Source organism: Lacerta agilis, chromosome 2, assembly GCF_009819535.1.
Source record: "Lacerta agilis isolate rLacAgi1 chromosome 2, rLacAgi1.pri, whole genome shotgun sequence".
NCBI lineage: Eukaryota > Metazoa > Chordata > Lepidosauria > Squamata > Lacertidae > Lacerta > Lacerta agilis.
In genome coordinates this window covers 78263743-78290529 of record NC_046313.1, presented here as the reverse complement: position 1 = coordinate 78290529, position 26787 = coordinate 78263743, and the positions used below count along the sequence as shown (strand labels likewise).

The following is a 26787-nucleotide window of genomic DNA, read 5'->3' as shown; positions in this document are numbered from 1 at the left end:
GAAACACCTCGTTATGGGTTAAAGCTAATACCTACAACGAAATGTTGTGAGCTCACCCAAGAAAATAAATCAATGCATTCTGTTACGAGTACATCTCAAGTGCACACAGTTAGTTATTCTGTATTACTCAGTGTTAAAACTAGGGCTGTACAAAACCCACAGAAAGACATCCATCTGAAAAACTCTTTTCTGGCACCAAGCTATGAATTCTGCCAAAAATCTAACTGCCTATACAAATTCTGCCAGCATTACTCTGAGGAATTGTTTGCTTCAGGAAAAGGTGTTAAATTCTTTTAAGCACACAGGCTTTGCTCACAGTTGCATTGCACAATGGATTCTGTAATCTCAGTGTGACAATCTATAAACATTTTTAGCTTTATTCACACAGACGTGACTGAGGATTGTAGCATCTTTTGAACATTTTTATTTTGGCCAGCATGTTTCAAAACATTTCCGCATTTAGGGCAAAATACAACCTCCCCACTCCACACCAGCCGGGTTCTGCAGAGTGGCACAATTATTATTGCACCTACAGCTCTGCTGCAGTGGAAGAGGAGGAAGACCATTCAGACCTGCTCCTTCACAAGCTCCAGGCTAGCATAATGATCGGGTTTGAATCAGGCTTGAGGCCATCAGGCAACAGCAGTGATACTAGCTTAAGATCCAGCAAACTGCCACCTCCTCCGCTCTCAGAACAGCACATTTTGGGGCCTTTTCTCTGGGCTCTGCCAACATTGGTATAACCAATACTTTTGCCTTCCCTCATGTTTGGCAGCAGACAGCAGGCCTTCTCAGACAGCAGAGCTGAGCAGAGGGAGACCTCCACTCAATCCGACACTCTTCCACAGCCCGGCATAAGGAAAGCTTGGATTGTCCTCTCAATCTCACTCGAATCCTCTTGAGGTATTACATACCCTGCAGCATTCCTCAGATGAAAATAGGGACATTTCTCCCTCCCTCCCACAACTGACCCTCCTCAATTCCCCAATTTTTTTTATCACACACACCCGAGCATTTCCACCACCACTACACACCTTCCACTGTCCTGAGATTTTGTTTTATTCTTTGGTAGATTTACAAAAAGAAAAACACATACAAATAAATACATTTTAGAAAGGAGCAAGATTAAATGCAGACGCAAAAAAACATTTTTTAAAAAATAAAAAATTCAAGACTCCTTGTGACCCGCTCCCCCTTTCTTCCTCTGCCTGCCTGCCCCACTACCGGGGCTGGGCCGCTTCCCCTTCTCCTCCTCCTTGCCCACTCTCCAGCAGCCACTATGAGCTGCCCAAGGGAGGATGCTGACAGCATTGGCATGCTCACAGAAGTACCAGCCTGATGGAACATGCATTAAACCCACGCCATACATGGGAAAGCACTGTAAACTCCTTGTTTTTGGAAGGCTTTTGGGTAACTGTTACAGGTTTAATCTGGCACGTCGCTGAAACGTTAATATTGCTTTTCTTATTGTTATTGTGCTTTTATAATTATTTCTATCTCAGTTTATCCGCTTTCTTTTATCTTGCATTGTTGCTCTGATGATTTACTCAAGTTGTTATAAGTAAAGCAGGGTGTAAATCAAGTTAATATAAATAATACAGATTGGCTTGAATCCAGATAGTTGATGTCCAGGCACTAGGGAACAACCGTGGGAGAGGGCTATTATTGTCTGCATGTCCTGATCGTTGACTTCCCAAAGTCAACTGCTTGGCCACAGTGAGAGACACAGGATGTTGGACGTGATAGGCCTGTGGTTTGATTTCAGCAGTGTTCTGCTTCTGCCTTAAACTTCACTCACAGAATAATCTCAAAATAAAAAATTCTTTCCAGTAGCACCTTAGAGACCAACTAAGTTTGTTCTTGGTATGAGCTTTCGTGTGCATGCACACTTCTTCTTCACACTTCTGAAGATGTGTGCATGCACATGAAAGCTCATACCAAGAACAAACTTAGTTGGTCTCTAAGGTGCTACTGGAAAGAATTTTCTATTTTGTTTTAACTATGGCAGACCAACACGGCTACCCACCTGTAACTAGAATAATCTCACTGCAGGGAAAGGAAAGTGGATTTTCACAATTTCCCCCCTCTTTTTCGGAAAGCTTCCCCAGAGAGTTGGAAACCCTTCCTGAAGAGAGCGGGCTACAGTGGGAATGTACCCCCCCCCACACACACACCGCAATGTTCCTGCAGAAGGAACCTTTGTTGGATCTTGTTCCCCTGCATCGATGGAAGAAGCTAAAGTTAAAAAGGGCACGCAACACTGCCAGGTGTTGCCGGTGGGATAAGGAATTTTAGTTCAAATATCCAAATGACTCAAGCATGTAATAGGGAGATTGGGAGGGGGAGGAGGAGAGTAACATTTTAAAAGCAACATGCAAATCCAGTTTGCTAATATCCTTGGCTCTAGACAACATACTTTCTTAGCGAGTGAGCACTTAACAAGGTAAGGCAGAAGTATCACGTGACAAGTCTAGCCTAGGGAACCCCACCCAGTGTTGGGTTTCATTATTAGAATGGAAGTTAGGCTTCAGCCTTTGGAGTTGCATAACTACCTCTCTGCTCCATTTATCGGAGTTAAATTCCCAGAGGAAGAATTAAGTTGGCATACGTACAACTCTCCCCCTGGGGATGTGTCTGGGAGCAGCACGGGCTCTTGGTTTAAATCTCCACTGGCAGGCTTTTAAGCTTTTTTTTTTATTTAATTTGCTTTTTTAAAAAAACTGGTTTCCTGCAATCCTAGTATCATGTGAGCTGCATTTATTTTGTAGCTGAGCATGATCCTTTACTGAGCCCTGCTGGGCCCTGAATTTGTAAAGCGTTTGAAATGTGTTCACTCATAAAAGGGTCCTTGTAAGAGCAAACTCCCAAGATTAAGATTAAACAAAAGTGTGACTTTCTTTGCTTTCTTATAAGAGAATAAGAGCCAGCCTTTTTCCTCCCTTTCCAAAGAAAGAGCTGCAGACCAAAGCTATAATTTAAGATTTTAATCCAGAAATTCTTAGATTATGGTTGGCAATGAAGACCAGTTATTTTGGATTGGATGTCCATGCCAGCTGGCAGTAACAATCTGCCATGCAGTAAAATTTCCAGCCCATAATGCAATGAAAAAAAACCCAACCCTTAACTATGTCACATAAAAGGAGGGGCAGTGGGTGGGGGAATAAACCTCAGCTTTCACACAGGGGGGAAAGGGAAGCAAATAAAGATGTACAGCCCTGAAAGAAGCCCCTGGCAATGTAATGTATGAGAAAATTTTGATTTCTCATCCAACCCCCCTCCAAGTACATGCTTACGTTACAACTAACACAGAACACATCTAAACCTCTGGTTCTCAAAGTGAAAAAGTCTTCTAAAGAGATATAAACAGCTGTTGGTACCACAGAATTGTAGATTTGTAGAGTTGGAAGGGACCCCGAGAGTCATGTAGTCCAACCACCTGCAATGCAGGAATGCATGAAAATATGAATGTATGAAAAGAAGCTGACCAATCCCTCCTCAGGCAAGTCTTTGTCTGGACCAAGATACAGAGCATTGTCCTAATACATCAAACCTACCTAATCATAACAATGCAAGCTATTGAAAGGAATCCATCAATTCAGCAACTGATAATGAGAGCTATTGGACCTTCCCCCACCTGTCCCACAGATATTTTCAACTTTGGATAACTTTGAAGCAGAAAGTAGATACAGAATGTACTGGCTAGACAGAAGATAGATCAGCTTCCACTAGATCTCAGACTGATTTACAGCATATCAGCAAGGATTTTGACTGTCAACAGCAACACTGATAATAACAATAACAACAGCACCCTTCTAAATTAGGCTGCTGAGATAAAATTTGTTGGGGTACGATTTTGTGTGTGACAGGACTATGAAGATATGCTCAGAGGCACTCTGTTACTTAACTAAGAATACGCTGACACCCCCATTACTAAATAAATAATAATAAAATCCTTCCAGTAGCACCTTAGAGACCAACTAAGTTTGTTCTTGGTATGAGCTTTCGTGTGCATGCACACTATCTGAAGAAGTGTGCATGCACATGAAAGCTCATACCAAGAATGAACTTAGTTGGTCTCTAAGGTGCTACTGGAAGGATTTTTTTATTTTTTATTTTGTTTTGACTATGGCAGACCAATACGGCTACCTACCTGTAGCCCCCATTACTGTTCTGACTCTCACTGATGGATCTTGGGGCTCTAGTAAAAAAACTAAAAAACAAAACAAAATTTGAGGCTCAAGTAACTAAAAACAGAGCAGATCCCACAAGCCTGGAGTCTTAAAGGCCCTCAAAGCCCCATTGCCTCTTCTTTCTGAGCTGAGAACCTTTGCTATAATAGACAGATTATATAGCTGAGGTATCTTTATTTTTACCTTGGCCATCCTCTCATGCTACTTCTGAGGAGATAAAGTCACTCTTCAGTACAGCTGGAACTTGCTGCTTTTCAAAAGCCCCCCCCCCAACGTGGTAAATACTACTTTCACGACGTGAAAAGGCAGCTGTATGGAATAGCTTGAAGTACTTGGATCTTGTGGTAAAATGCCTTGTGGTAAATTTGTCATATGAAATAGAGAATCTGCCCTCCATTTTGTATTTCTGGAGAGCCAAATGGATCAAGCATGACTAAAAGGGGCTTCCTTACTACAAGGCTTTAAGAAGTATTGATCAAAATAAGGGGTAGACAACATGGTGCCATCCAGCTACCATTGGACTCCAATGCCCATCAGTCTCGGCCAGCATAAAACCATGGGTGATAGGAGCTAAATAAAATTTGGAGGGTACCAAATTGGCTACCCCTGGTCTAAATTAATGACAGAGAAAATAATGCACAGATCTTTTTGTACCTATAAAGACTGGGTAAACAATACCTTCAGATCAGATCAACCACATACAAGCAGATTAGTAGTGTGACGTGTACTTGATTCTTTCCACGGCAAACCCTCTTAATTTAGGATTTAATTTGCATTCTTAAGACCTTATCATTCAGGATTATGTAAAACTGACAGCTGCTTATAATTATATCTCCTTAGAGTGGAAATAATTTAAACCATCTGCCATCATTTCAACATTACCAGACTTAAAACTCGGTGAGCTTGTTTCTACCTAACATCAAAGTTGAAAGTAAAGAAGCAAAGTAAACTGCAAGTATATTACTACCAAATTTCTTGCATTTCATTTGTATGTGCAACTGGTTTTTCCAGCAAGGCATTCAAACTGTTAATTATCTTTTTAATATATGTAATTTAGGATTGCTAATTAGATAGCAATTTAATGCCCTCACAGGGATTCAGATGCTCTTTCTTTTTTAACATGTAAACTCCGACAGGAATAATTGTTGACATTCAAGTAATTGAACTCTTCAGTTATTTAAATGAACACAAGGCATTTACACTGTTCAAATCATTTAAATATTCCACTGTCAGCTACAGCTGTAGAGTTTTATGGAGTCTCTGAAAAAGCAAGGGTAAGTGTAGGTTATCTTAGTTTTCAGGCAGGACTCCCCAGAGAGAAATGAGATTTGCTGCTTATGAAAGGCTAACACCGTTTAAGTGGGGCATTAATGTTTCCTCTGAGACTTGGATTTCTCTGTTTTTCTATATTAGGAAAAACAAATTTTCCCAGAATTTACAGCTATGAAAGCCTTAATACTGGTTTAGCAATCTTTAAATACACCGGGTCTTTTTTGCTACATACAATGCATTGTGGCTGTTAACATTTAATTTAAACTCAGCAACTTGCTCTGGGTACTGCCATCATATTTAGGGGAAGGTTTTTTTATCTTTCGTTCCTATATATACACAACTTCCTTTACCAAGGCCAATGATGAAAACAATTGTATAAGAGCAGTTATGATTTTGTGAATATTTACCATGTTAACTACCTTTTGAAATAACAAATAGGATTTTGTAGAATATAGGATTACTGCAAAAATGAAACCAACACTGTCATCATATCTGAACTAACGTTGGGAATTTGTGTTCTTATTATGCACATGAGTTGCAGTTAGCCTGTTAAGTAAAGGAAAGTTTCATTTGCACTGAGCTATCCTCCGTGACTAGAAATAAGTGTGAGATCACGTGGCCGACTGCGCCTGCAAAGAAACAGCAGAGTTAAACCGTCACTTGCTTGTGGTCGTAACAATAGGAGATTGAAGAGGAGTGGAACTAGAAGCAAACTGCATGATTGTTTTCATGCAAGGCAAATGCTAAGAGCTCAGTGCAAATTGTAGAGAACTCAGTGCAAATTGTACCTGACCTGGCTAAACTGTTAATATGGAGATCTTCCTTGACGGAAAATACATATTGTTAAAAGAGATAATATACTGGTGTTGATGGCCTGTATGCAGTGCTAGCGTGGAGTAAGTGGGCCTCATGTTTGAAAAAGTAAGAAACTCTATCTATGGCAATGAGCTGATATCCTTTCATCAATTATATGCTTCTGGGTTAGAGTGCTCCTAGTGGCAGATTTGCTCATTGAAATTACAGGGTTTTGGCATGCAGGTGCGAAGGTTGGTGGGCATCATGAAATGTTTTGATAAACTGATGAAAGAGGGTACTGACAAGGAGTCAGTGTTCTTAGCATATGTGGGCACCAATGTCAATGGAAAAAAGAATATATCCTTGAATCCCAGATGCTGGAGGCAAGTGGCAGCAGGGGGCTATTTTCCTCTTGTCTTTGTATGATCTATTATAGAAGGTCTTAACAACGCATGGAAGAAGAAGAAGAAGAAGAAGAGTTTGGATTTGATATCCCGCTTTTCACTACCCGAAGGAGTCTCAAAGCGGCTAACATTCTCCTTTCCCTTCCTCCCCCACAACAAACACTCTGTGAGGTGAGTGGGACTGAGAGACTTCAAAGAAGTGTGACTAGCCCAAGGTCACCCAGCAGCTGCATGTGGAGGAGTGGAGACACGAACCCGGTTCCCCAGATTACGAGTCTACCGCTCTTAATCACTACACCACACTGGAAAACCTGGTGTGTGGTTTGAATCTCTATTTCAATTTTTAAAAATACCATTTATTGGGGGGTGGGGGGAATAAAACCCTGTGGCAGATTTCCAGTGTCTCTTTCTGGCTTATGGTTGGATAACGTAATGCTAACATTATATCCCTAAATTATATTGTGTCTAATCCATGATGTTTCTTAATCCACCATTGCTGCCTATAAACAAAACAAAGCACAACAGCTGACGATGTTCTTTTTAGAAAATTCAAGTTCAACAGCCTGCTGTAAAATAATTGCAAACAGCAAATAATTTTTTTCTTTATACCCCGCCCATCTGGCTGGGTTTCCCCAGCCACTCTGGATGGCTCAAAGCATATCTAAAAACATAATAAAAACATCAAGCGTTAAAAACCTCCCAATACTTCAGATGTCATCTAAAATTTGTGTACTGTAATTCTTTATTTTTGACATCTGAAGGGAGGGTGTCACTACCGAGAAGGCCCTCTGCCTGGTTCCCTGTAATTTTCCTTCTCACAACAAAATAAAAAAAATAAAAAAATTCCTTCCAGTAGCACCTTAGAGACCAACTAAGTTTGTTTTTCCTTCTCACAGTGAAGGGACCAGCAGAAGGCCCTCAGTGCTGGACCTCAGTGTCCAGGCTGAACGATGGGGGTGGAGACGCTCCTTCAGGTATATTGGGCTGAGGCTGTTTAGGGCTTTAAAGGTCAGCACCAACACTTTGAATTGTGCTTGGAAACATACTGGGAGCCAGTGAAGATCCTTTAAGACCAGTGTTATATGGTCCCGGCAGCCATTCCCAGTCACCAGTCTAGCTTGCAGCATTCTAGATTAGTTGTAGTTTCCGAGTCACTTTCAAAGGCAGCCCCACATAGAGTGCATTGCAGTAGTCCAAGCAGGAGATAACCAGGGCATGCGCCACTTGTGTGAGATAGTCTGTGGACAGGTAGGGTCTCAGCTGGCATACCAGATGGAGCTAGTAGACAGCTGCCCTGGACACAGAATTGACCTGTGCCTCCATGGACAGCTGTGAGTCCAAAATGACTCCCAGGCTATGCACCTGGTCTTTCAGGGGCATGGTTATCCTGTTCAGGACCTGGGAATCCCAACCCCCCATCCCTCCTGGCAAATGATTAAACTGAAATGTGTTACTTTATTATCCCCCAAATCTTTGATACATTTAAGGTGGCAGGGAGAACACACACCTCTATGCTCTTGGACAATAATAGTACTGGAGTCATGGATCAGAGTTAACATTTTTGTTGTTGTTGTTGTTGTTCAGTCGTTCAGTCGTATCTGACTCTTCGTGACCCCATGGACCAGAGCACGCCAGGCACACCTATCCTTCACTGCCTCTCGCAGTTTGGCCAAACTCATGTTAGTAGCTTCAAGAACACTGTCCAACCATCTCATCCTCTGTCGTCCCCTTCTCCTTGTGCCCTCCATCTTTCCCAACATCAGGGTCTTTTCTAGGGAGTCTTCTCTTCTCATGAGGTGGCCAAAGTACTGGAGCCTCAACTTCAGGATCTGTCCTTCTAGTGAGCACTCAGGGCTGATTTCTTTAAGAATGGATAGGTTTGATCTTCTTGCAGTCCATGGGACTCTCAAGAGTCTCCTCCAGCACCATAATTCAAAAGCATCAATTCTTCGGCGATCAGCCTTCTTTATGGTCCAGCTCTCACTTCCGTACATTACTACTGGGAAAACCATAGCTTTAACTATATGGACCTTTGTCGGCAAGGTAATGCCTTTGCTTTTTAAGATGCTGTCTAGGTTTGTCATTGCTTTTCTCCCAAGAAGCAGGCGTCTTCTAATTTCGTGACTGTTGTCACCATCTGCAGTGATCATGGAACCCAAGAAAGTGAAATCTCTCACTGCCTCCATTTCTTCCCCTTCTATTTGCCAGGAGGTGACGGGACCAGTGGCCATGATCTTAGTTTTTTTGATGTTGAGCTTCAGACCATATTTTGCGCTCTCCTCTTTCACCCTCATTAAAAGGTTCTACGACTTGATTTTAGTAAAGCTTCAAACAGTTTACATAAATAGTTCAAAATCCTAAACTCTCAACAATAATCACATTTACTCGGAAGCGAGTTCAAATGATTTCAAAAGAATGGCTGGTGAATTTTCCTTGCTACACTCTTGTGGCACAACTTTCTTACAAATATACTCTTGGAGCAGTTTTCGCCTGCGCAAGGGCTTCCACTTATGTAAAATGGCTTCCCTCTCTTCCGCTGCACAACCAAAACTGGGTCTGGAGGGGTCAGGAGAACCCTCAGAGCAATGTGTAGGGGAAAGAGAGGGTTGATCATTGTACCTGGCAAGCTGAAATGCTTGCACAGATGGGGTTGAGTTGTCTGTAATAGCACAACATTGAGATCTATCCTATAGAACAGTGGTGGCGAACCTATGGCACGCGTGCCAGAGTTGGCACGCAGAGCCCTCACTGCTGGCACGCGCACCATCGGCCCATCCATGCTGTTGTTGTCGTTTTTTCCCCAGGCTTGCGTCCGCTGTTGAAACCTTGAACTTTTTTTTTTTTTTTTTTTTGCTAGTCCCTGGAGATTGTGTTCGGCGATTGATCTCAGCTTTTTGCTCTCAGGCTCTCTCATCCAGCAGCTTTCCCTGGCTGGGAGGGGGGGGGGTGACACTCTCGGAGCTGGCCCCACCCCCGCGATCAGCGAGGCAGCCAGAGCCAGCTCAAAAAACCTTCCACAGCGGCCCCTCCTTGCTGGCCCACCCCGTTCCGCCCAGGGCCCAGCCCAGCAGGAAGCGGAAGGGACTTTGCAAAGCGTGGGCCGGCAGAGCAACAGGCAGTCACACTCCTCGTGCTTCGTTGCCTCGGCGTATGCAAAATGCAGCCGCGTCTCGCCACCGGAGGGAGGGCAGGGATGGAAGGAGGGAGGGAGGGGATAGCGAGGCAGCGGGGAGAGGACCAGCCCAGCGCCCTCCTGCCTCGGACTCCCCTCGCTCCGGCCTCGGACCGCCTGCTCGCTTGCCTCTCCGACCGAGAACGCACGGAGGAAGGGATCAGGTCTGCTCAGACAGAAACAGAGCAAAAACGGGGGGGGGGGGGGAATACCCGCCTGAGAGATGGTGATGGGGCTGCCCTCTTTCAGCGCCAGAACTCACCCCCGCCCCCCAGCCCTCAACCCAACAATGCATCGAGAGCAATCGGAAAGAACAGGGTGTCCCAGAGCACGTGCAGAGTGTGCTTCCCGAAACACAGAGGCAAAGTAAGTAAAAATGCCCCAGTGTTTCCAAATCAGTGAAAGGAAAAAAATGACAGAATGCCCCGGAGCATGTGTAGAGAACAGCTCTCAAAACATAGGAGAGCAAATAAGAGGAAGCCGCAGAGCATGTGCAGAGTGCGTGCCCCCAAAATAACAGAGGACATGAGCAGACTCTTCTTTATAGGAGAGTGTATGTGAGAGTGTGGAGGAGGGACGGACGCAATCAGGGCTGGCTGGTCCTGATTGTTGGGTTAACTCCTGTAGTTCTGCAAAGAAGCGAGATTTGCTCAAAGCTTCGTTAAAAAATAAAAGACAAAAAACATTTTGCTTCTGCTGCAGAGCAGCATATAAAAGTAGCACATTGAAAATGAAAAAAAAAAAAAACCATTAACGAAGCAATTACTAACTGGGGAGGGGGTAGCTTTTCCTCTCCCACCAGACACTAAGTCGTACCCTCGTCCAACCTTCCCAAGAATTTACACAGGATAACCCCCCCCCCCCCGTGGATTCTGCTCTATTTCAATATGTGGGGAATAAATTAAGAACCCACTGGGGGTGGGGTGGGGGTTGGAGAGACTGTATTGAGGAGGGGATTGTGTCATGAATGAAGTGTCTGCTTGTGTGGGGGGGGCACTCCCCCAAAAGTGCTGCCACTACTGGGGTGCCTTTTGGGGTGTCGCGGAGGCAGGGGGTGCAAAGAGGAGGCCTGAAGCACCACTGCAGCCCTCCAGGGGTCCAGATATTGCCTGCATTTTGGCAGCCCGCAGCAACTGGCTCTGCAGAGCTCTGATTGAAGAGGGCTGGAGGGCCTGGCACTACTCGACTCCCTCTCCCCAGTCCACACACACCCCAACCAGGTTGAGTGCACATGAGAAGCTGACTCAAGGAGGCATTGGCCTTTGTTTCCTCCTTGCCATATCCGGATGAGCAGTCAGCCCTCTGCACATGCCAGGGGGTACCCTTTCATTTCTTACAATGGACACGGGTGGATTTTCTCAGAGCCATGCACTCTTCTCCCTGCACAAAGCTTGGCCCCTGACCATGAGCAACTGGTGCTTCCTCGAAGATGAAGAAGCAACAGAATGCCTCTGAGCACATACAGAGTTCCTTTCCCACACATCTGCAAAAAAGGGGGGGCTTTTGAGAAAGCGGTTGTGGCTTCGAACAGGTTCAAATCTGAGAGCCTTTCCTCTTGAGATATTACGCACCGCTGCTGATCAGACATGGTGGTTTTAGCTTTATCTGTGCACAGCGCCCCCCCCCCCCCGGAACATGAGCTGATGCTGGCCCTGGAAGTGTTTAAAGAGTTGTAGCAATTTTAGTTTGTTTCAGTCAGTTTTATTGCGGTTTTAACCTTCTGCGTGTTTAAATCACAGTTGTAAAGATTTTAGCGGTAATTTCATTGTTTTATCATTTCTATAAAACTGCTTTGCATTTTTTCCTACAATCAAGCAATATATAAATTTTATGAAATAAACAGAAGAAATAACAAAGGGCTGGTGTTTCACCCCTCTGCTGTAAACCATTCCTTCTTGCCTGAGAGGCTTTGGGAAGGGGGGAGGCAAGAGGCATGGCTTTTGGACTATCCTGAGAGGAGGTCCTCCTTTCCCACTTCCTGCCCAGCCAGGCTGAACGTAACCCATAGAATCAGGTCTGTAGAGTTGAAAGGGACCCCCAGGGGTCATCTAGTCCAAGCCCCTGTGAGGCAAGAATGAAGATCCCTGACAGATGGCCCCCCCAACCCATGCTGCTGGGTACCACCTGACCTTCCCATGCCTGGGGGGGGGTGACAAATTTTTTTTTGCCCCCGGGTACCAATTTACCTTGCTATACCCCTGTCTCCCCCCAAAAAAGCTCAGTAGTTTTGGGGCACCCCCCCAAAAAAAGCAAAGCAAGTTTTGTGCGACCCCCCCAAAAAGCTCCAAAACGTTGGTCGGCAGCTCCCCCAAAAAAGCTCAACAAGTTTGGGCACTTTGTGATAAATAAGTGGTTTTTGGTTTACAGTTTGGGCACTCGGTCTCTAAAAGGTTCGCCACCACTGCTATAGAACAAGATTACATTTAACACATTCCAAGGAAGGTTCATATTTTATTGTCTCTCAAATCGTGTTTATGTCAAACATTGGAGTATGCTCATATTTACTATTCTGTTCCATTTGGAACCATTTTACTAGCCGCGCTGGGAGGGCGACAGGTCCCTCAACCCTAAAGTAGCAGATCGACTGCTTTTTCAAGACCAACGTCTTAATGCGGTATCAACATGAAATTGGCTACGACTCAGAACTGGAAGCATTTACACATGCTATTAAACTTTATTAGAGCGAATAGTCCCACAGAAATAAGTTTAAAGCTGTATAACTCCAATAAGCAAACTGAGAAACTTACACCTCAACTGAAACCAGATTTTACTGAAAAGGCACACTGATTTCAATAGTTATGACAGCCAAAATTCCATATTCAGAGGTGGTAAACTTTTAATTGCCTCTGATTTATACTAGCGCACTATTTGGACCAGAATGCATCTGAATTAAATCCCATTTGTTTCAGTTGGATTTATTTCTCAGTCCATAGAGAAATTTTGACAGTATGAGGAGAATAATCCTGAATATAGTTGGCATTTTAATTTAAAACACCTCCAATGTTATTGATACAGTATGGGACTAATTTTCTCCCATTTGCAATGTTCATGCTGATACATGGTGGCTGAAACATCTATAACCGAGGGAGAAAGATCATGTACACAAACTTGGCTATAGAGCTGGCATCATTGCATCTTCCACAACAAGGCACTTTACATGGAACATAGGTTAAAGAATGGTTAGAAGGTTCCTATGGATGAGAACAAGGCAGCTCATTTATTGATGAGGGGCTTCAGATGGTCCAAGCATAGAACACCACTGCTGGTCCACAGGGCAGCTTGCCAGGTAGCTTGTGAGAACCACTGAAAATCTGAGTGTATGTGTGCTCACACTGAAAGCCCAAATGGTATAGGCTTTTAAGGGTGCAGTCCTAACAGGAGCAAGGGTGTGCAGTGGCAGATTCCTTGCTGTTGGCTCCTGCTGGCTAAGGCAGAAGGTGAGGGAAGAGATGCTGTACCTGTTTTGCTGTGCCAGCTTCAGGCTGCTGCAGCACGGGGGTCCAAAATTAGACTCCTCTCCAGGAACTGTGTTTGCTTTGATCCATTGCCAGCCCAGCTCTGCCCTCTCCCCCAAATCACCCTGAGGGCCTCTGCAATGGTGCAGCCCACTGCTGGTGAGGCCGGTCAGGAGGACACCTCCTAACCATAGCAAGCAGCACAAACTGGGATTATTCTGCCCAAATTCTAAATTGATTGGGTCTCTCAGAGCAGTTACTGATTCAGCCCAATTTATTTTCATCACTTGGGGAGGGGAGGAACTAGGGGGTGGCAATGCTCTTCAAAGTTTTAGGAAGAGTCTCAACAATTTTAGAGGTATAAATGAAGTGACTGAATGATTTTTACTCACTAAAAAGAAAAACTAAGTTACTGATTGAAGTGGCTGGACTCAGCAGCCCAGCTGACATTCAGCATGTGAGAATGTCCCTGTGAATGATACTATGTCATGATGTAGGGTAAGAAAATACATTATTTGAATTTTTCCTTTTATTTCAGTGGGACATAATTATTTGTAAAGGGCTTGGGACTCTCTCTCTGTCTCTCTGTCTCTGTGAATGTATTTTTTTTACAAATATATTTTTATTAAGATCAGAATTTTATGTTTTTAAGACACAAGATGAGAACAAATGGAATTAATTTGAAGATGTTTCCTGTGCTCTGTATTACACAGTATTACTATATATTCTAATCTGTAATACAAGAAGAGTCATTACTATTGTGTTTTGAATTGTGGCTGGTGTTTTTCCATTTTTGTCTCTCTGACGCCTACTAGCTTTCCCGATGTGGAAGATATATATATATTTGTATATATATCTGTGCATTGAAAGTATATGCATTTTTTGAAGGCTGCTTCTTTGGACCGTGGAAACATTTCCTGTTAATATTTCCATATTACAGCCAAACAGAGCTTTCAAATGTAGCAGAAAGTGAAATATATAGAGTTTCTGTTTCCTTGTTGCCATATATGATTTTATGCCAGTGGGGCTTTGTTTCTGCATTTTAATAATACTGTGTTTTGCAGTAAAGAGAAACACATTCAATACAAGTCTTAACTTTCACTTTTTACATAAACACAACATATTCAAAACATGCATACACACACATATATATGTTTTGAATAATGGCTCTGCCTGCTCAGATTCCAGTGAAGGCTATGTCAATGGTTGATTATACATGGCAGTGCTATGCTGCCATCTAATGTCTGATCTTACATAGTTCATCACCAGCACAAGTATCTATAAGGAAAGCTGCTCAGATGATTTGAGTTACACTCACCTTTGTTTATCCATAGGGTTTGGAAGATACTGTGGCTAATTTAAACTTACTGCACTCCTCTGAAGGTCAACAACACTAGCTTTCTTCTTGAAGACTTGATCAAGAGAATGTCAACTTAATTGACAATGATCACAATTAAAAGTGTTATTTATGTCAGGAATGCTGAACCTGTGGCCCTCCAGATTGCTGTTAGGCTCCAACTCCTATCAGCCCCAAGCGGCACAAATGATGGGAGTTGTAGTCCAACAACCTATGGAAGGTCACAGGTTCCCCCCTTTCTAATTTGTGTAAACTTGGCAGGGAACAGAATCTCAACAAGATGATTCAGTTATGAATTTCAAGTCAGCAAACATATCAATCAAAATGTGGCTGAAATGAAGAATTGTTAGAGAGCTTTAACTTGACTTTTTGTATAATACACTTGCTACATATGTTAGCCAGTTTTTCTAGTCCCCTCCAAAGGGGATTGTATTTCACAATACCTCCTCCTATTGCCTGGCTAACACATCATTTTTTAAAAATCTTAATAGTCCCAATAATATATATGATCTGAAAGCAAATTTCCTTCTGGCCCATTCACATTTACAATTTTCCCACCATAACAAACCAGTCCAGTAATCACTGCACCACTAAAAATAAATAAAACATTAAATGGGAATTTTCTATCATTAGTTACTACTGGTTATTAGTTGAGTATTTGAGTTCATTGCAATTAAGTTGCTCTTCATCCCACAAGCACCTCTGACCTGCACAGCATACACAAGCTAATCAGGATATATGTTCATATCCTTCAAATAAATGAGAAAATGGAGATGGCTTTTAAGTTCCTTCTATTGCTGTGCTTATATGAAACCATACTGAAGGATCCAGATTTTTTTAAAAAATAAAAATCAGGACCCCCAAAACCCACAGAATTCATATAATGTAGTGAGCTCCCTGGCCTCACAGTTTTATTTATCTGTGCACTTACCATTGGAATGATTGTGTATGGTAATGAGCCAGAGATGTGCAGTGATGTGAGGAAGGGAAACATCCACTTTTTCCCATTAAAAAAACTGCTGTCATGAACAAAAACAAGGAAGGAAGATTACATCATTTGCCAATCTGTCTTGTATCATTTATTGTTGCTGGAATTCATTCCACATTTCCCTCTTAAACAAGGAATGCATGAGATCTAGTTTATGGAACCCATAATTAAAGAGAGGAAGAAGACAAGGGCCCTTGTATTAATTTTAAGTTTCACAGAGCCGAGTAGGAAGATAACTGCCTTGCAGGACCCACTTTGTACTAGAATTCTGAGATCCACCAACTGGATCAAAGGATTCTGAAAGCCCAGGACCTTGTTTTGAATACTAACTGAACAGATCTCAGTCTTTACACAGTCCTTTAGCTAGGAGCATAACTAAATGGAACATCAATGCATATCCTCCTGGATCCCTGTTCTACAATTAGTATGTGCATTTTGTGTGGTCATAGATTCCTTGCAGAAACAGGACACCCATTCATTTAAATGGAACAGAAAGGTACGTACTGCTGAGCAAAATAAGGGGGATGCTGCACATAAAGTTTATGTGTTTACTAATGGTCCACACAAGGCTTTAGTTCAAATGCCCTTTTTGAATGAGATAAGTATTCCTGCAGCATATACATATTTACACAAATGAATTCTTCCGTGTCCTTTTGAATCATGATAGAAACAGGCCATGAAAGAAAATGGGATCTAGTAAACACATAGGATGAAATCTAATGTCTCATCATGAGTGGACTTCCCTGAATACCACAGGGCTGCCCTTCCTTCTCTCTCTCTCTCTCTCCCTCTCCTGGAGCTCCGAATAGCCCCCAAAATCTGCTCCAAATGGTCTCCAATAACAGAGCATACAAAGGACTGTAGGGGGAGCAGAAGGGAAAATCCAGTTGTATGAGTGGAAATCTGGTGGGGGGTTTTTTGGTGGATGGGCACAATAGGCTCACGGCCATCTATGTAATGCTCATTAAGGGAGATGTGAACCACTTTAGGACCCCTCTAAACAGCTTGTGTGACTTTGTACATCAAATAATGTCAGTAAAATAGCACGTGGGAGTTCTAGGAAACTGGGGAGAACAAGAGGTTTCTAAAAGAATCCATGAATATTATAAATGGTCCCTTTTGACATTTTGTTTCTACAGATGCAGAAATTAAATAGCATCTAACAGTGTTATTAGCAAAGCTTTCTGAGGACTTTTGATTTACTTCCTAAAGAATTCATATTGATCTAGTCCAACCAGAAAAAAACATTCTTCTTATAAAGCTCTTAAAGTGCAAAACTGGTTTCAAAGAGTGTGGATTTTCCTACAATACATTACAAAGCATCACATATATCTACAAAGGAATCTATAGAATTGAGCAAAAGCTAAATACTCACAGAAAACTATATTTAAGTGAAACAAGAACATTTGCTGAGTGTGTGTGTTCCACCTAGCAATAATAATCTAGAATTAAACTTGCCAGGAGTTTTTCTTTTAAATTTCACTGCTGAGAATGAGGCATGGTGAGATATTGATCTGTTTTCTATAACTTGTTAATGTAGAAAAGGTGGGGAAGGAGACTATACAGGTTGTAATAAATCCTGTTTATCCAAATGACATTTTAAAGAGTTATTAACAAACTCTTTTAAAAAAGCTGTACTAATGACAAAGCTACAGAGTGTACTGATTTTATCTTGGCCACATATTAGTGGCACATGGTAATTATTTGTTGTTGTTGTTTCTGAGGGGTGGGGACACACACCAGACAATATGTATGCACACAAACATGTTTGTCTCTTGTACCACCCCCAAACCCACGGAAGCAGGGTTACATATACGTCTGAACATAACATATACATTCTGCATACAATTCTGACCAAGGTTGCCCAGCTAGAAAAGGACAGTTACTCAGCAGTTAATCTAAGAGATGAAGAGCATCCAGTGCAGTTGCTCTGCTAGCCCAACACTTCTCTTCCTTGCAGCCCCTTCCATGCATAAGGGGAAGTCTCATTATGTGAGTGGAACTTCACACATGCAGCACTGGATGCAACCCACCACTTCCAGATTAGCTTTGTACAATATCCATTGCAGCCACTGTGTTGGATCTGTGAGATTCTGGGTTTCTTGTTCCCTTTTACAGATTCCCTGACAGCAACTAACCCACTGCCTCCCAGAATTTGTTCCCTATTTGTAAAATGGAAACAACACTGATCTACCTCATGGATTGGTATTGGGGTGGGGGTGGGTGGGAGAGAGAATTAAATAGGAAATGCATAAGACTGTTTCAGCCATTCTTCTCTTGAACATTGTAATCACATCAGGAAAGAACAAGGTTATGCTTGCTGGCTCTGACCCCCCCCCCAATCTACATGTTGGGGGGAGAGTCTGAAGCAAAGCCCCACCCCATTAGAAGACTGAATGCTAAACTAAGGAAGGCTCCATTCAAGCAATTAGCAAATGAGTGTTTTGAAATCTAAAAGCAAATTGCAGGTGCTGGGAGTGACTATGGCCCCAGCACAGGAGGCAGACACAAGAGGCAGACTGTGTCTTGTTGCAGTTCTGATCTGGGGTCACAACACCTGCTATTTGCAATTAAAACAAAAGGGAGCTTCCCTCACATTGCAATCAGCCAGTGCAGGGGGCCTGATCTAGACTGGGACCACAGCAGGGACACCCCACACCAGAATCCTGCTCCTGATTTGCTCTGCTCATGCCTGCAATTCACTTTGAGAAGCAATTCACATAATTGCTAATAGCATGAATAGCATCGCATCTGCTGCTACTCCCAGCTTTACGCTGCTGCTCCCATCCCAAAATACTGAGCAGTTTTTATAGGTAGGATAATTTGTCTAAATTTAGAATGTCCCTTAAAACAATTTATACCAAAAAAGTAATTCCACTGCCTTTCTGCACTGTTCTCTTTTTAAAACAAAACTTCTTCAGGATGGAAACAGCCAGGAAAATGTCAGTTATCTGACAATTTCATTTCATCTTCTCATCAAAACCACTCAAATGTAAATATTAACCAAGTGTAATGCCTAATCCAAACGTTAGAGGGATACCGGTAAATGTTTGTGCAAGCTCCAATTATGACTCCATCAATCCTTCTGTACAATAATCCTGATTTTTATATATATATGCAAATACCCCTCTTAGATACATTGCTGCTTTCTGCTTATATATTGTTGAATTCTGATAATTACATTAAGTGCCTACCTGAGAAATGGCATCCATATTATATTATAGTGAATTCACTAATGCCACTCCTTTAGTTAGATTCTATGGTGATGAAACTCTTAAAGTGTTCCTATAAAACCAAAAAAATGAAGCTACAGCCTATGCTATCATTCAATAAACTTTTATATAACAGACACATCAAACTTCTTACTGACTTTGGTTAATTAAAAGAAGGCAAAAAGGGTAATGGAAATTAATTTTCACTTTTTTTAAAAAAAAGAGTAATTGGGGGAATAATACTTCAAGTGAATATAAAAAAAGAGAGAAGGAGCTTGCATACAATATCCACACAGTTTTAGAAATTTGAGTCCACTTAAACATGACAAATAGGGGCTATTACTTAGGAACACAGAATTCCACTTTAATGTAAGTGTACATAATTGCAGCAATTTATGGCTTTGCCTTGCACTTACAGGGGTTTGCGTCTCTCACCATACAACCTGTGCATTTCTATATCACCAAAATGCTTATGTTATTATTTGCATTGGATCTTCTAGGGAAAAAAATGTCTGCAGTATTTATGTTTAGATAGTAGCCTTTTTAGTAGTCATCCTTGTGAACCATTATAGTCTGCTCTTTAATTCTGTATATCTTAAGAAAGAGAAGAAAATGTAAACATCTCTATCTCGGCATGTATAAAATCAGTCAACATATTTTTTATCTTACCAGAGGCCTGAGTTCTGGATGAGTCAGAATGTATCCATTGTTCGTGATTGCGAATGCATATCCATGAATACCTAACTGTAAGGATATAGGAAAGAAAAGAACCTGAATAAATAGGGCCTACAGAGCAGGCAAACTTTTGCAACACAAACCATCAGGAGGTTCTCTGGCACAAGACCCATCTAAAAAATGTGAACTGCACAGAAATACATTTCAGTAGCGGGTTTTCAGGAGAATTTCCTGGTGTATTGTGCCTTGGCACCTCAAACTTGGCAATTATAAGCCTTTAGCAACAAAGCATTTCGCTCAAATTCAAGTGAAGTCCCTTTTCTTTAACATGTAGTAAAAAAAATATCCCTATAGCTGTGGGGACCTCAGTATATTAGGAGTGGGGAGCTCTGGGCAGCCTTCCTGGGGGTGTCACATAACAATGATGGGCAGGGCTGGAAGCAAAACATAGAATGCAAATTCTACTACCACTTTTACTACTACTACAGTGGTACCTTGAAAGTTGAACAGAATCCATTCCGGAAGTCCGTTTGACTTCCTTTTTTAAAAATAAATAAATAAAAAGCTTTATTTTATTATTCATCAATACAACTATTAATACATTCACATGTTACAAACAAAATAGACTAACATTCATTCATTGTTACAAACAAAATAAACTAACATTCATTCATTTTAAAAAAGCAACAACAACAAAGACAACAAATAAAGAACAAAAACAAAAGAAACTCAACCAGTCTTTCCTTGCATCCTTACATCTGTTTTCCCCACCACCTTTCAACACCCCCCTCACCCAGTGCTTGACTTCCAATCAACTCAGCTGCAATTCATTTCCACTTATCCTTTTTCTTTCTTTTAACACACTATTATTCCCATTTCTTATTTCTTTACAATTCTCCTTTGTTATTCAACTTGTTTAATATCTGATATTTATAACGGAACCTGTTTGTTTTGACTTCCAAAACATTCGGAAACCAAGGTGCGGCTTCCGATTGGCTGCAGGAAGCTCCTGCAGTCAGTAGGTAGTCACGTCGGACGTTCGGGTTCCAAAGAACGTTTGCAAACCAGAACACTCACTTCTGGGTTTGAGGCATTCAGGAGCCAAAACGTTTGACTTGCGAAGCCTTTAGGATCCAAGGTACAACTGTACTACTACTATTTTTATTATTGAATTTGTATACTGCCCTTCATCCACAAATCTCAGGGTGGTTTTTTCTACACACAGCCTGCTCTATCTGCCCTCCAGGCAGCAAGAGCATTACCAGAGTTCAAGGACACTCAGGGAGGATGCAAAGAGGGGCTGGTGAGGTGTGTGGCATGGGGACAATCTGAAGGGCCAGACAGAGAGGCTTGGAGGACTGAATTTGGCTCCCGGGCATGAGGTTCCACATCCCTGCAGTAAAGAACAGAGCTACAATATCCACTTCATTGCATGCATGCATGCATCTTCTCTCACTCTCTTCTGTATTTTAGGGAAAATAAACAGATATAAACACATCAATCTAACACATTTAGTGCTGCCAGTAGTGGCTGTTGGATGGCTTCCGGGGGTCCTTGGGCACAGTGGGGCTCTTGGCTCCTCCCTTTCCCCCTCTAGCCACACCTCTCTCTCTTGGCCCCATCCCTTTAAACTAAAACATTTATTGATCAGTATGGCAACCCACTACTGTCAAATGTTAGTATTTCACTTGTTGCCTTTTTATTTATTTATTTAGCCAGCAGTGTAACTTGGAGTTCCCCTAATCCACTACCCTATATACACTCATCTGGGAGTAAGTCCGACTGAACTCATCAGGGCTTACTTCTGAATAGACACATACTGTATGATGGATTAGGTAAAAGGTAAAGGTAAAATTATTATACAATGGATTTCCCTGTCACAAGTAAACACCTATCACTTATAGAATCCCATGCCAGGAAAAAGTGCAAGAAGATGCTTAAGAAGGTTCTACTTGCCCCCAAATCTCCACAACCATCCTTAGGATATATGGAAGCAAGTCTTGTTTATTTTAGTTTCTGTGGTTCCTTTGGACGAGAAAGCCCCCCAAATACAGTCTTCCCAGAAACTGGCACAGCTGTCACTGACAGAGTTTATGACTGAGCTCAATGTGAAATCTCAACTCTTGTGCTTTGCAAGAAATCCAGCTGTCTTGCCAAATTAAAATAAGGGAAGGAGTTTCAAATATGACTGCTCAGGGCTTCTCAGATTTTTAAATTAAAATATCCTGGATTGGGCTATGATGCTTACCATTTACACCCCAGGGTTTTGGCAGGGCAAAAGTTACCCCTCGTCCAGTTCTACTGGCAGCAGAACTTTGGCTTTACAGAAGGGAAGAGAAAAATGAAGCGTCCCTGCTTCCTTTACTCCAAGTTAACTGAGCAATATGATTTATCACAAAGGAGGAACCTAAAACATAATTAGCCAAATGTAAGTGCAGAAGATGTGCTGCTCTTTATTTTCCATGGAAAATGGAAGTTGTGTGTGTGTGTTTTTAAACTTATTGGAGATAAGGAAAAACCTTGATTTGGTTTAAACCACTTCAGTACTAAAAGGCAACAGGAGACTCTGGCAATTGGACCTAGGCACCTTACTGTCTGTGATCAAGAGAGTAAAAAAAATAAAATAGACGGACATAATACTATATGCATAAAAAGGGACTATTTATAATTCAGAGGCTCATACGATTTCCACTTTCAAACCTCAGAGATATATTGGAAGTAATCTGAGAGCAATGTAGTGTTGTATTAGGCCTGAAAGTACATGCATAATCAAATTTAGCACTGCACTTATTTCAATAGCGATCCTACCCCTTTTGACAATGCTTCTGTTACACAGCTGACTGCTCTCATTGATTGCAATAAATGTATCTTCAAATCACTGGTGTCTAGTCATTAAAATGTCCCCTAGTGGAAAAAAACCCTGCTGCTGATAGCTTTGGCAGATGTTCTGTACAACACAGCTTTACCGCTGGGAAGGCAGATCAAATACACAAATAGTTTTAAACCTGCTGGGTGTGTGTGTGTGTGTGTGTGTGTGTGTGTGTTTTGCAGTGCATAATACAACTTATTTCTAAAATTGCCCAATCATCTCATAATCAATTGTGACTGTTCTCAAGACATTCTCCAGCTTAAAGGTCACATTACTTTATATGAAAGGCCACTAACTTCAGATAAGGTTCATTCTAAAGTAAGGATCAATCTTATATACCACCAGGGAAATGGTGGGATGGACCCAGCGAAGCATAAACAAGTTTCTGCTTACAAAATAGGGCTTTGCCCTCTCCTCCACCCCATCACTTCCCCATTTCTCCCATGGCCCCGAAAAGCTGCACTTGAAGGTCAGAGAAATGGTGTGCTATGGGCCATGAGGGGCTATAGTTGAAGAGGGAATCAGCATAATTCAAGAGCCACAGCTTTGATGGTACAAAGAGGTTGATGGCTGACCTGCCCTTGAGCAGCCCTCATTGCGTGTGTGCACTTGCGTGTGTGTGTGCGCGCACACACACACAGAAATTATCATCTAAGGTAATTTCTACTACAATGGGGTGCATAATCAGGTACAGATTGCTTTGCAGGAAATGGCTGACAATGAAAAGGGACTCCAGTCCAGTGCTCTTGAAACTGGTATTGTACTTTTTTGGCACATATATTCTCAACTATATTGCACAAGGTACATTGGCATACTTAAAATTGTGATGCAATAATTTACTATTACTGCCAATGCCCTGTCCTTATTTAGCTACAGTTTGAACCCAAACTAGTGATGTGCTGTCTTAGGTCATTGATCTTACTATTCACCTCAGCAAACCTTGAAGATACTGCTTTGTAGCTAATTCAGAACCTTGGGCAATAATTGTAACTGCATACCCAAATTCTAACTCCAGTAAGAGATACCATAGATAGACACAAATCTTACAAAAGATTAAAAAAAAATGTGTTTGAGAAACTGAAGCTTTTTTTCTTGAATCTATGAAGAACTGCTTAAGTCAACAATTAATTCTCTCTCTCTCTCTCTCTCTCTCTCTCTCTCTCTGTGTGTGTGTGTGTGTGCATGTGGGTATTGCTATATTGTCCTCTTGTATATTTGTTTATAGTTTTACAAGCAAAGGAGTGCATTAGTTGCATAGCAACGACTTGAATCTAAAATTCTCATTTGCCCAATATCTTATGTCATTCTTGCAGCTTGGCTAAGCAAGAGGAAGGCAGTGATATATTGTTCAGCCTGCAGTGTGGAATGTGGGAGAGGAAAAGCCACACATAGGCTTTTGTGGGTTATAATAGGCCACAAATTTATTGGTTACAGCTCACTGAGTTTTGGCGTGGCATAGGATGGGATCCAGTTATCAGGCAGCTGTTGATGGAAGTTGCATGACATGCAGGCCAACCACTGTGTGCACTGATGTCATGATCCTATCATACAGCCTGGAATGTAGTACGTGTGCTACCTCCCTGAGTTGTGGTGAAATATAAAATAATGAACAACAACCCCCAGAACACAAATGTTGCTATGAGGAAGGTCAAAGACCCACACCAGTTGTGAATGTGCATGAAATTCCTTCCCAGCCCTGTCAACCAGTAGCTAACCTTCTTCCATAGAGTTCTCCCTGCAGAAGACGCTGCTCATTTGCAGAACAGCATATCCGGATTCAATAGATATTTTGCAGCATATACTGGGTAAATGTAATTTACTTCTAATTCAATACAATGAATTGGTAATTAAAATGTTATTTACCTTGTATTTTGGAATAGTCTTTAGAAGTTCTTTCACTGGAACATCTGTGCCCACCACTCCCAAAAGAATGCCTTTCGATCTCTATTTTAAAAGATTGTTTGGGGGGGGATGCAGATTAGTTGGAACAAACAATTACAGTTAGAGCACAGTAATTCAGTCAATAAGTATTTCCCATATGGATTAAAACTGAACTGAGCACTGCCGATAACTAGCTAATTCTTCCAACTATTTGAAAAGGCATTATGGGTGGCTGCAGCTAATCTGGCTGAATACGCACACAAACAAAATCAATAGTTGTCTTCTTTTCCCTACCCTAGAAATAAAATCAAAGGTTGTGTGCAAAGTTGCAGCTGATAAGGATCCTTTCAATTAAACACTCTGACTCAGGAAGCCCCATCCAGACAAAATATGGCATAGAAAAATGCAATTTATCTTCTTTTCCAAATAGCCTGTGAAGCCCAGGAGGCAAGAATTAAATATGAAGGGCAAGGTAAATGCAAATATAAAATGTAAATAGATTTTTAAAAACCCAGATCCCTGTTATAGAAATATAGTAGAAATATTTCTGGATATATACACTAGCACTAAGAAAAGAATAATTACAGACATTTGCTCCAATCAGAAAAACCACAGTGACAGCAAAAGCACACGTTTGTGTCTGTGTGCACAGATGTACAGTATCTTATGCACAAACATGTGCACATGTTGTTGCAGGGAATTTCTATGGTAAAATTGGTTACAGGTGCACATGTGTTACCCTTTTCCTGTCTGTGATGTATTCTGCCTTGAAGAGTAGGCTGCTGTGCGCCCAATACAATAGTGTGTCTAATCTGAACAATTCAGGGAAAGATTGGGGTGCTTAGATCCTATTGAAACCAATAGCTTCCAAGCATAAATAAATAAAAATATTTAGCTTTACCTGGATTGCATCCTATTTGATGTCCCAAAAAAACCAACTATGCTAAACAGTATTTAAAACCTTGATACTTGTATTTTTTAATGTGTGCTTCTTCTTAAAAGGGGACAAAGGTGTTTTATTTCAAGAACCACTGAAAGTTTACTTTTCAGTTCTTTGCTGCTAAGTATGTTGTGTGGCATTTATTTTAACAGCAAGTACACATTTATGGGGGAAAGGTGGAGGATACCAACAGTCAAGAAATGCATAGCTTCATCAAGACGTTTATATTTGTGCTGATTTTGTAGCACATGGCTGGTGTATGGCGTGAGTACTTACAGTCTCATTTTGCTTACTAAATACTGGCATGGCAACAGTGGTCATCAAAACCAATCCCTGATCGTCTGCAAGCTACATTTAAAAAATAAGAAGAGATATTAATACAGAGCAATATGAGATGGGACCATTATCAAATCATAGCTATGAAAGCATCCAAAGATGTTATCTTCTGATTAATGGAAATGATGTTTAAGAGCCCATCGTAACCTGCATTGCATTGGTTTTCAGTGCATCTAAGTGAGGCTCAGTCCAAAACATGTGCCTATAGGAAGGTGTTGTTGAAATCATCTTTCATTTAAAGAAAGAGAAATATATTACTGTGATCTTTTGCCCATCTGTTGGATATGTATTGAATATTTTCGTATGTAGACAAATCTCCCTTAAATTTCTTTCCATTTTCACTTCTGGTAGGATCCAAATTACTGCATTGACCACAATTTTTTTTTGCAGGATGAACACTCTGATAGTAGTAGATGATGGTACCTACACTCCACTGGGCTGCTTCTTACATGGCTTTCATGCCAGCTTGGTAAGAAGTGAGTTGAAAGCTTATGGCTCTCAGCCATAGTCATTTCCACAATCTCTGATGCATTGCAGCTATGTTAGAGATCATGTACGACAATGCTGCTGACCTCCGTGAACTCCTGCCTCACAGACTGCATACAGCTCATGCAAACACAGATGACAGGCAAATTCCCTGTTAGCGAAAAAACAGTGCTGTTCAGTGGCTGAGCCAGTCTTCTACCTCCTGCTTTCCCATGGCCAAATTCAGCCCCAGCATTGGGAAACAGTCAAGTTCTATGTTGTCACCAAACATATGGCAACCACATACTAAGATTGTGACTAGAAAAACAGGGACATACCCCCCCCCCCCCGGTAGATTTGTGATGGACAATTTTGACTGTTTGCAAAACTGTTTCTGGAAGAATATAAAAATAAGTCTTTATATGACTCCTCATATCTCAAAGTTCATATCTCAAAGTTTTTTTTACCTGTAAAGCTGGTATAATGTGGTTTTGCCAGTCAGTGGGAGTTGAGGCATTAATAGTTAATATACGATAGCCTTTCATGTATCCTTATGAACAAAGTACACATATAAAGAATTGCTTTATATGGATTACTACTCAATATACTATTTATTTACAAAGCACATTATGTGGCAGATTAACACTGTGACAGGATATACAGAATTAAGTCACACACACACATGCACTAAACTGTGGTCAGGGACAAGCATATGTTTGGAATTTAAAAAAAAAATTCTCTCTGGATCTTCCCTCCCACACAATTCCCACACATCC

The 26787-nt window shown here is 41.5% G+C and overlaps 1 protein-coding gene across 1 annotated transcript in view; it reads right to left on the bottom strand.

Annotated features, from left to right (window-relative positions):
• CACNA2D3 (calcium voltage-gated channel auxiliary subunit alpha2delta 3) overlaps nt 1-26787 on the bottom strand; it is a 487051-nt gene that overhangs the window by 107213 nt on the left and 353051 nt on the right. Inside the window, exons 15-17 of the mRNA XM_033140932.1 lie at nt 25487-25558; nt 24253-24333; nt 19515-19589 (exon numbers count right to left, since the gene is read on the bottom strand). Of these exons, the coding sequence (XP_032996823.1) occupies nt 19515-19589; nt 24253-24333; nt 25487-25558 (228 nt within the window). The remainder of the gene's footprint in view (nt 1-19514; nt 19590-24252; nt 24334-25486; nt 25559-26787) is intronic.